Below are 10,861 nucleotides of genomic sequence, written 5' to 3'. Positions count from 1 at the left end.
ATATGATGTACTCTCACTGCAAATCATCATAAATATCTCTGGAGGACTAACACATTTTCGGATAATCTTTTACTAGAACTATTAACATGGAGATAAAGCCGCATGTGCTAATAATTGAAAAGGAGTCAGAGGTATTTGTTCAGTCCGCATTGCTGCCAATAATTTTTCCTTTTGATTTGAATCCATTTCATGCAGCTTATTTGATAACATCAATTCAGTGTTCACAATTCACTCCATTATGTTTTCTCGTAACCCTAGCGACCTTAAGGGTCAGCGGCATGTTCTATCTACGATGCTGCCGACTGAAAGGTCTGAACAATAGTTTATGTCGTTCCCTTGTGAGGAAGCTGGTTTTAAACATTGTGGGAAATCTTATTATTTTCCCTTCGCTCTTGTTAGATAATATATGTCTTTGTCATCTCAATGTCTGTTATCTAAATGCTATACTGCTGGTCATTACTTTAAGGTGACTATAAAAGAGTAATGATTTAAGATTGTTTTGAAGCGGGGTTATCTGTATTTGGAATTCAATAGTTACAAGGTTTTATTGAAGTTCTGTTCAGTGTGGGCTTTATTTTTCTTCCTAATAACATCTCTTTTCAGCCAGAATGCCATCATTAGTAGTTTAATAAGTATTGCTCTATCAGTGGTCTCTTGAGTTTATTCAATTACATGAAAATTCCAAACAGATGAGAAAAGCCAGTGAAAGAGGGAGTGGAATTAAAGAACGTTAAAAAAAAATCCCACAGTTTGTCTAATGCTCAGTAACTGCTTTTCGGGATTTTTCAAACCCATGTATGACCGTAACAAATAGACATTTTTTCTTTGAACCCAGCTCTTCCAAGGTTCCAACACACTGTTGATCTGGCTATGAATTGTAGCAATTTATACGTAGATTCACCAAGTCACAAGTTCTCACCTTTGGTAGAATGAAGCAGATGTATTACGCCTGGTAAAAAGAAAGTGGAAGGTGATAATGCACCAGCTAATAAGCTGTGTTTGAAAAATTACAGGAGTTGATTGGCTGGTGCGTTATCACCTTCAACTTAATTAGGGTTAATGCATCTGCACCACTGTTCCATGAAAAAAACCAACAAAGTTTATTGAAAAAAAAAGTGGGATGACTTAATAAACCGGTCATGTGATTCTACTGCAGTGTTGTATTCTGCGTTGTAGTGTCCAACTTAGATTGGTGCTCAACTGAAAGTGCAAATTGTCATTCATAATTCTTAACAACAAATGTGCTTCTGCTGTTTAACCTGAGACTTTTTATCCCTTCTGCTTTTTCTATGCTGTCACTATTTACTATACATCAACAATAAATCTTTCATGTTTCTTTCAGAACTGAAGTCTAGTTAAATGTGACTTAAGTGCATGCAGGCCTCAGAGAAACAAACGCTGCACTTTATCACTTATATCTGTGCTCAGTATTCTACAAACAAATCTGCGCCCCTGTTAAGAAACGTCCGATGGGGGCAAGATATTATTTCTGAGGCGGGAAGGGTACTGGAAGGGGGAGAGGGAGGACAAAGGAAGCTGAGGGGAGGATCATAAGAAGTGGGAGGTGTGAAGGGTACATGGATGGCCCAAGAGGAAGGGCCAGCCCACAATAACTAGCCATGCATTGTAGGGGCTGGAGCTGGGTGCGGGACAGAAGAGAGCTCTGGAGGTGTGTAGAGAAGGGCTGTGGGGAGGGAGGTGGTGGATCAGCTGGAAGTGAAATCATTGTCCACCCTGAAACTTCCTATAGTGACACTAGATGGCGGCTGTACTGTACACCACTTCCCAGTACATTGCCTTGTGCACTTCAAATATTTTTGGGGGGCAATTCCCCCCCCCCCTTCCTATAGCATACAGATGTGTAAGTGTCAGGGACTGATGTGACTCACAATCAGTAAACACACTCTGTACAACTACAATACAATCAGGACAAAGGACAACTCAATACAATTTCATCCCATGTGTTGTAAAATGTAATTTAACATAGATACACAATTCATTACAGGGGAAGGGATCTTACATGTAGTACAATGTACTATAGTCTACAACAATAATGCAATATGTAGTAGACTATATTACAGAAAGAAAATACAATAAAAGCATTAAAAATAAGAGAATGCAAGCAACGTTGAGTAAAATTATTTCTGTATTTTAAATTCCTATGTATGTGTATATATAGATATATATATATCTATATATACACCCTACACGACTCCGTGCAGCCTACACAACCCCGTTTACTGATTATTATGTCTTATAACATTACCACAATAGGCCAGAACATTCAAACATTTCTTCTCTTCTCTCTGAGCGACCAAAAACGAAATTTAGCGGATTTTGCTGTGGTACTGTTGAACTTCAACATTATTATTCATAAACACCACACAAAATATAATTTTCTGTAAAACATACTGGGAACTAGGTTCAAGTCACACCTGCGTAGTCCACTGGGCCTGCAGGGGTAAGTAACCCTGCTACATCTGTTGTAGTGTCTGGGATCAAAGGGACAGTCCTCCGCACTGGAATAATAATGAACTGCTCCAGTATTTACATATTGACCACTGCAACAGTGGACAGTTGGATACTTTATTATTGGGAGTTGGGTGGCTCCTGATAATGAATTAGCCCCATTTAATAGGTGATAAATAACATTGTATTACACTGTGGTGCCCTTAAATTTAGGCTCATACAGATAGTGTTTGGGAAGACAATGGTGTGGCCTGCTTATTTTCCCCAACATTAAAGGTATATGCCACTTTGAAGATTTTAAGGCAATCTTTCCTGGAGTACATTGGGGGAGCAATCTTTATAAATAGATACAGAATTAAAACCAGAAAATACATAAAGAAATATAAACATATTTTATCAAATACAAAGCATAATAGATCAACAAGTTTATTGTGCTCTAGAATCAGATCACTGTATGATGAAATGTCCACTTCAATAACTATATTATGACTTCTTTAAGCTAAAAGGGTTGTGAGGAAATGACAATTTACCTCTGTGTCCTCGGCCTTTGCCGATCCATCCTTCTCTTTCTTTGGCTTTTGGACTTCATGCTTAGGGCGTTTCGTGCTGCAGAGTTTTGTTTTTATCTCCACCTCTGGGGAACTGGCATCTGGTTTCCGAGGCTTCACTGGAGGTAGCGGTTTGTCCTCCTCTCCTTTGATAAACCTTTCATAGGGCAGGATTAATCTAAATAATTAAGAAAAACAAAGAAGTTGCTCAGTTTTACATGGATTTTCCAGAGTAACTGAATATGGAGTACTAAATACTTTCACATGCTGATGTCATTGACTAGGATTTCTTATTCAGCTGCTCTATATATTAAGACATCTTAATCGGCATAACAGTTGCCTTTTGAGAACCACGTTCAGATGAATGGATCCTGTAAAATTAATGGATCCTGTAAATTCGCCAAGAACTGGTGCCTCGTGGGTTCTGGTCATGAGAGAGGTCACAAGCTCCTTGTGAACAGTAACTAAGCATTGGCGCAGGCTGTAGCCCATAAGACAGTTGATTAGTGTGTGCAGCTTATACTGTGTCTCTTTGTCTTATGGAAGTTGTATGTAGTTACCATGATACCATGTAAGGCAAAGTTCATTACCATACAAAAGATATGTATATATCAACGCAATGGGGGAAACTCAATAAGCCATGACATGCTTGTGTGCCCAGGGTTATTTATATAGTAAAATTAGTGGCCAAGGCATCTGAAAACATGATTTGTTACTGATAACTGCTTGCAATGTGTAATTGCCAGTTGGAGCCCAGGGGAACGTGCATCAAACCGTATTTAAAAAATGATATAATAGTAAAGGATTGGTTGGTATATTATCTCTTCTTACTCTCTCTCTCTCCAAGATTTGATACATCTCCCCCAAAGCATTGTGCATAACTAAAGTAATTGATCAGCTGTCAGGGGTGTGGCTCTGACTTAAATATAAGCATGTTCACCTCTAGCAAAAAGCCAAAAAACCCTGGCAATGAGCACATAGGTAAAATAAATATAAATAATCAATATATGGGGGGGGCACTTCAGTATTAACCTAGGGAGTCTGGAACCCGTAATCAGGCCCTATAGGTAGGTGCGTGTTGTGCAGGCTGCATATGTTGTCAGTCCCAGGCCCCAGAATATCTGATGGTAACCTTTAATTCATTAAAACAAAGACTATTACATGTGACAAGAGACCTGATCTCTTCCGACAAAACATGAGCAGTTTCAAACATTAAAACATTTAACTTTCAATAAGGTTTTCTTTCCCCAGTCCAAAGCACTTCAAATTATTTTACACACAAAACAAGACACATCAAACAATGTACTTTTTAATAATCTGCTTTCCAGTCATAATTTAGCTTTTGATCTTAAAAGAGAACCTAACCGTGTTATAATTAGAAGAGCGGGATTATATTACAATCTTGGTTTCAACTTCAATGATGAACTTTTTTTTTTTTACCCTTCCTCCAAATGCATTGAGCGTGATTAATGAGTCACTGTCGGGTTATTGCACAACTCAGCAGGTTCAAAATTTAGGGACTCTTACAGGGAACATTTTGTTGCTTTAAAGACAAATTAATTTAGTAGAATCATGTGTTTGTTTGCATATAGCAGTTCTATGGAAGTATGTTTTTTTTATTTATTTTTTTCTAGGAGAGACCATTTTTTTTTCCAATCGTAGTTTAGTGTTGGATAACACAGACTGTGAATCTAGAATCACTTTTGAAATAAGAGTGTTTTGATTTGTAATACCAATACTACATAGGAACGCCACAAGTGTGACAAAATATGGAATACAGTACGCTGAAAATAAAATTCATTTACAGCGTAGCTCTGACATCGTATGTGCAAAAAAACATGAATAATGTTCTGAAGCCCAAGGATTGGCAGTCAGCCAGTAATGAAGCTGAACGGAGCCCACAGGGAATATTCATCCTCAGATCCCATTACAAACTGAGTTTAAACATGTTACAGCTGCTGAAACTGTAAACTGTTCCCTCAATGAGGACTTACCAAAATAATATATGGCTGCCAAATACCTGCCTCCTGCTGTAATATTACAGTTAATGTTTACATAATAAAGAGGGGAAAATCAAAATCAGTTTAACATTGCTGGGACCGGAAGGATTCCAATATTTCCAGTGTGGGTCCATACGACTGATGCATGTATTGTTACATGTAATAGGACAGAATTCAGTGGCCAGGGAGTATTCCCTTTCTATGACAACCTCCTAACAAATGGGTGTGGATTAAAAAAAATCAACAGAATATGCTGTAGTCAATAGGTAAACACATACCTCCCAACTGTCACGCTTATCGCGGGAACGTCCCGGTTTTTTGGGAGGTTACCAAATCCCTCCCGGGGCCGACAGTGTCCCACGGCGGGGGCAGTTGGGAGTCACCCTGAATAGATGCTGTGCATGTGCACAGCATCTATTTCTGCAGCCAGTGGGGCTCACGGAGCTGCTGGGCATGCCCCCACAGCAGTGAAAACGGGGAGAGCCACGAGTATAGGCCACTCTCCATTTTATTAGGTCACGCCCCTAACAGTTCCGGCATGCCTACAGCACACATGTGAGTGTCACTCCTCCTCCTAAATGAAAGTTGGGAGGTATGGGTAAACACCAGATGGTCAACATTTAAAAGGTCACCATTTAAATGGTAGACATGGAGGGTGGGGATTATTCAATCTGTGCCAATTGTTCTAACAGTCGGAAAATCTGCATTTTTTTTACCAGTTTCATGTTGAGTTCAAATTAGACCTATTTAATTTGAAGTGTCAATATTTTGACCTTTGGAAAAATTGGCACTGTCGCAAAAACCCGTGGTTCATCAAATTACTCACCAGTTGACATGTGTTAGTTGAAAATGCATCCATTTTCTTAAACAACGTCAAACCTGCATTGTCAAACAAGTGGTCTGAAAACAGCCACATTGACTAGGGATGTCTGGATTTTTCAGCTATTCAACAAATCTGTACAACATTTAATAACCCACCCCATGGACTTAAGTTTATATGCTGAAAAGGTCAATATACTGTGTATATATATATATATATATATATATATATATATATATTTTATCCCTATTCCTTCCTTCCATAGTGCCTAACCCTTCCTCTGGAGCATAACCACACCCTCTGCATCCTAACCCTCCCCCAAGTGCTTAACCGTAACAATCAAGAAAAACCATGTGTTGGCCATTTGCATGCCGATCATTTTGGACCTGTAGATGTAAGTCCATTTACGATCTCCCATCTGGATACCCTGAAATATGTGATCCTTTCTTGATTGTCCACCATGTTAAGGGACAAGAATCCCTGTAGCCTTCTCTGCGGCCAACCTTGATGAAATAATATAAGTGTGCAGGGTACTCTTATTTAAAAAGCGCAAGTGTAATACTTACAGGGAATTGTGTATTTCGAAAAGCATAAAAAAGAATAATGACACCAACTCAAGAGACATGTCCTACCCTCTATATAGCCGACAGTAAAGTGGGACCTGGGTGGTGGTAGAGTGTCGTGCATTACTATTTTTGGTTTAGAAAGACAATGGTACAACCACATCTGAGCGATGCTTTAATCAAAACAGTTATCACTCAGTAATGCTTAACAGCATTCTCTGTTTCATAATAGTCCCCAGGGTGGAAAAGTTCAGTTTCTACCTGTAGACAATACATGACTTAATTTGTATTTATATGAAAAGCTTCTGAGATCCATTTATTAGTCTTTGATTGAGCCCCTTTGTGACGTACAGTAAAAGGGGAAGTAATAGAACCGTATCTAAGCTATGCTGGTGATGCCTTGGAAACACTAACAACTAACAGCGCCTTTAATCCCCTGGAGTATTAATATTCTCTACAGCATTAGATGCCGTGGGGTTGAAGGACCACCGGAACAGAGGTCATCACTCCCAGGCAGGAACCCCCAGTGGGGCAATAACATGTTTACATTGAGCTCTCCTAGTTCCTGGGTTATGTACGCAGACATAAAAAAAATCTGTAACTATAATTTCAGTCTCCGTATGAAAATAAATATGTTCGGAACTAAATAGCTCAGTTACTGACTATATATTATAATCAAAAGACATTGCAGTATCTGGACCACTGGGTATAGTGAGCAGCACGGAACACTTTCGGGCTCATTAATGTTGCTAAATAATAGCATCACACAAGAATATACTTTACCCCGTTCATCCTTGTAAATTCCAGTGTAATGCAAGTGGATTTTGCAATCCTAATTATGAGCTTAATAGGATAACTCCACTTAATGTGCATTTTCATCTCCAGGAATTTGGTTTCAATATTTCCATGCAAGTATTTCATCAGAAAGAACAGGCCACTACTTCTCTATATTAAATAATCATAGCGGCTAGTGACCCTGCAGTAATGGTATTGAGCACTCGGCTACAATTCGCAAAGTAAGTTTATTCAGATTATGAAACATTTATGAATTGTCTAGTTGCATATAGTCATTTCACATTGAGATAACTGCCCCTGTGCAGCGTTACTTCGCTTGCTGCACATAAGAGTCCCTCCACCACATTCGACCAAACACAGAACAGCTCGTCAAGCAGATAAACATTTTCATTTTGAGATTTTTCTGTTTTTTTTTTTTTTTCACTGAGCTCAGCAGTTGGCAGGAAGACAGCAGCAGAAATACATTTCACACAGCTGGTCAGAGGCCTAGAGCCAAAAGCTGGAAATGTGGAATTAAATGTTTCTTGTATCTAAAGAGAGCCATGACTAAGGTAAAACTGAATGAAAACACAAGACTTCCATGTTTAAGTGAAATATATTCAGTGCAAAAGTATTATAAAACTTTTGACAAACAATCTGTATAATAGTACAGTATAAAACCCAATCTATGAAAGTCTTGAAGAAATATAAAAGCTTAATGTGCAGATGTACTAAGCCTTACAGAGTGATAAAGTGGAGATCGCTAATCTACCTACAATTAGCTCCTAAATGTCATATTACAGAGAAAGGGGCAGATTTATTAAGCCAGATGAAGTGATAAAGTGGCTGGTACTTTATCACCGGCCAATTGGCTCCTGTCATTTTTCAAACCCAGCCTGTAACTTGACAGTTAGAAACTGATGGGTCGGTGATACCAGCCACTTTATCACTTCACCAAGCTTAATAAATCTGCCTCATACTGGAAAAATGACAGTCAGGAGCTTGTTGGTTGGTAGTTATTCCTCAACACTTTATCACTCTCTGAGGCTTAGTACATCTGCCCATAAGTATTTTATAAACAAACAAAATGTCACTTTAGGGACTTCTGTGATTCCCAGTGATGGGAATAATTGCTTGTGATGACATTGCAACTGCATACTGTACTTCTATCAGAAAACAACATCTCCCATCAAGCATTGTATAATGTACAATAATACAGCACTAAATCCTATTATTATAACCAAACCAAATTCTTCGGCTCGCCAAGCTGGCCTGGTCATTGAATCCAATCTGCACCAAGCTAACATATAAATGTGCATATATATTTTTAAAGACCCTGGAACCTGGACTTCCCAAACCCCAATCTACAAGCACCACCAACAGGTTATATTTCCAGGATTTATTTAGCCTTGCACAGGTGAGTCTATCTGTTTTGCTGGGTCGGTAGTTACCCTGTCTGTTGTACTTGAAAATTGGTGTTCACAGCCCCTGCTGTCAAAAAATGGGAATAAAAAATAATGCACAGAAGCCCTATCTGTGAAGGCTACAAAATTAATTGTTTTGATGGTGCAGTGCCTATAGTTAAAGATAGGGGCAATCCATTTCCATAGACCAGCGGATTCCAAACTGGGTGCCTCTGGGAACTTGCACAGGTGTTCTGAGTTGGTAGCCCAGAACCAATAAAAAAGTTTTTTTTTGGTTGATGTAACAGGCAACATCAATAATTGTGGGTTTTAATCATATAATGTGTGGAAAAACAGAAGCAAATCCTGTCCCTCACCACATACATGTTTTCTGAATTTCTCAAAAAAAACAACTCTTGGCCTAGAGGTGTCTTGAAAAAAATGCTGATACTCTAGGGTGCCATGCTTTGAGAACAGGGGCGGATTGCCCGGCGGGAAACTGGGCCATTTTCCGGTGGGCCGGTCCAGATCTGGCTGCTTTCCCCCCTGGCTGGGCCACGGACTGTGCTACCACAGCGGTTAGCGGCGCCGGTCGCAGTGACACTCCTGCCTGCCCAAATTAAATATGGCCGTGGCTTTGACCCCTTTAAAGATGGCCACGGGCGCATCTTGGGTGACATCATCGTGTGTGCGAACACCCGGGACTGAGCGGCTGCAGAATGGCGGTGGGTCGACTCGTCAATGCCGGGTAAGTGGCATTACCACCCCCTCCAAGCTAGGTAAGTGGAGTTAGCACCCCCCCTCCCCTCAAGCTGGCTAAGTGGCGTTACCTGGACTGTAGCAGAGTAGAGAAACTCTGGTATAAGGAATAGCCCCGAGTAATAGAATATTAAATAGAATGAATGAATATTTTTCTTTGTTTATTAGAGGATACACAGTCACATGCATGTTCTAATCAAATAGGATTAGGCCTTTAAATGTCATGTACGCCCATTCATTGCTGTTTTCTCAGATTAACACAGTATATTTTTCCATTTATAATAAAGAACATACATATTTACTGTGCTGCCCGAGGGAGTACAAGGAATTCTTTAACAATATGAACAATAGCCGTTTCAGAAAGGTCTTAGCAATTTTCTCTAAAAGTTTTCCCCCCCTCCAGCCATCCCAGTAATAGTACAATACAAATGCCCAAAGGATGTGATCTTATCATTTGATTATGGGAGAGGTAGCAATTTCTGGTAGCTCTTAACGGCACAAGAACAATTCTTAATGGATTTCTTGTATTTTGATGCTGCAACACTAAACAATCAGCAGAGGTCATTGCAATGTAAACTGACCCCGCTCCCCATATGCACTATAATGAAAGCTAGATTCATTTATTCATGCAAGAAATACAATTTGTGATAGCAATATAAGAATAATAGCATGAAAATACAGTTTACTGGCACTGTTAAATAGACCCTTTGTAATGGAATCCGATGAGCCCCAAAAATATCAGCACTAGATCAAATGACACATTTTTTAGTTATTGAGCAGAATTAAATCTATGTGGACAATGTTATATATTATACACATTTGCTGTGTTGTCATTTTATGGATTCTGCAATACCTTATGGTAACCTGCAAGTGATCTCTGGTGTCCCAATTCATTTTCAGAGATGTGATAAACCAGTCACTAAATGGTCACAGACAAAAATTACTGTGGTCCTACAGAGGTGGTGGAACTCAACCCCCAACCCCCCCCCCCCCCCAGCCACCTTAAATCCTCCCCTGTGGAAAATCATGAGATGAGATGCGCCAACATTTCTACTCCGACAACTGATTCTACATACAACTCCGAATCAGTTAAGAAGAGTCTACAGCCCAATCCTGACACTCTGGAATTGTAAATAAAGAAAGCCTAATCTGTGTCTTTGCCAACTGGCATTTCAGATGAATAGGTGAGCAGATGTCACTGGCACAGGCTACACCTTGGAACTGCGGTGAATGGATACTTGCTGTACTAGGCAGATGAAAGCAAACTGCTGATAGATTGCTGTAGTTTTGGTGCTGATTTGCCCCCCTGAGCGATGCTGACATATATGCTAACAAGGATAAAGGAAAGTTTTATTTATGCAACTTAGTGAATAGTGTGTCAGTCTTGCACGTATTAAGTAATCAGTACAAAACGACTTGTCTTCTCATCGCTCTGTCATTACAGTAATCAAGTGCTGGATACAGTGAACATTAGGACATTCATTCGTGGAATCTTGCTCTCATAGAAATCCCTGTTGGACGTTCA

The 10,861-nt window shown here is 39.5% G+C and overlaps 1 protein-coding gene across 3 annotated transcripts in view; it reads right to left on the bottom strand.

Moving 5' to 3' along the window:
- Positions 1-10,861, bottom strand: part of ARID5B (AT-rich interaction domain 5B) — a 223,409-nt gene that overhangs the window by 5,938 nt on the left and 206,610 nt on the right. For all 3 annotated transcript variants that reach the window (XM_083149145.1, XM_083149144.1, XM_083149146.1), the window contains one exon: positions 3,000-3,195. In XM_083149145.1, the coding sequence (XP_083005271.1) occupies positions 3,000-3,195 (196 nt within the window). The remainder of the gene's footprint in view (positions 1-2,999; positions 3,196-10,861) is intronic.

The sequence above is a fragment of the Crinia signifera genome, chromosome 6 (assembly GCF_055691185.1).
Source record: "Crinia signifera chromosome 6, ASM5569118v1, whole genome shotgun sequence".
Classification (NCBI taxonomy): Eukaryota; Metazoa; Chordata; class Amphibia; order Anura; family Myobatrachidae; genus Crinia; species Crinia signifera.
This window is presented reverse-complemented; position numbering and strand designations above follow the sequence as displayed.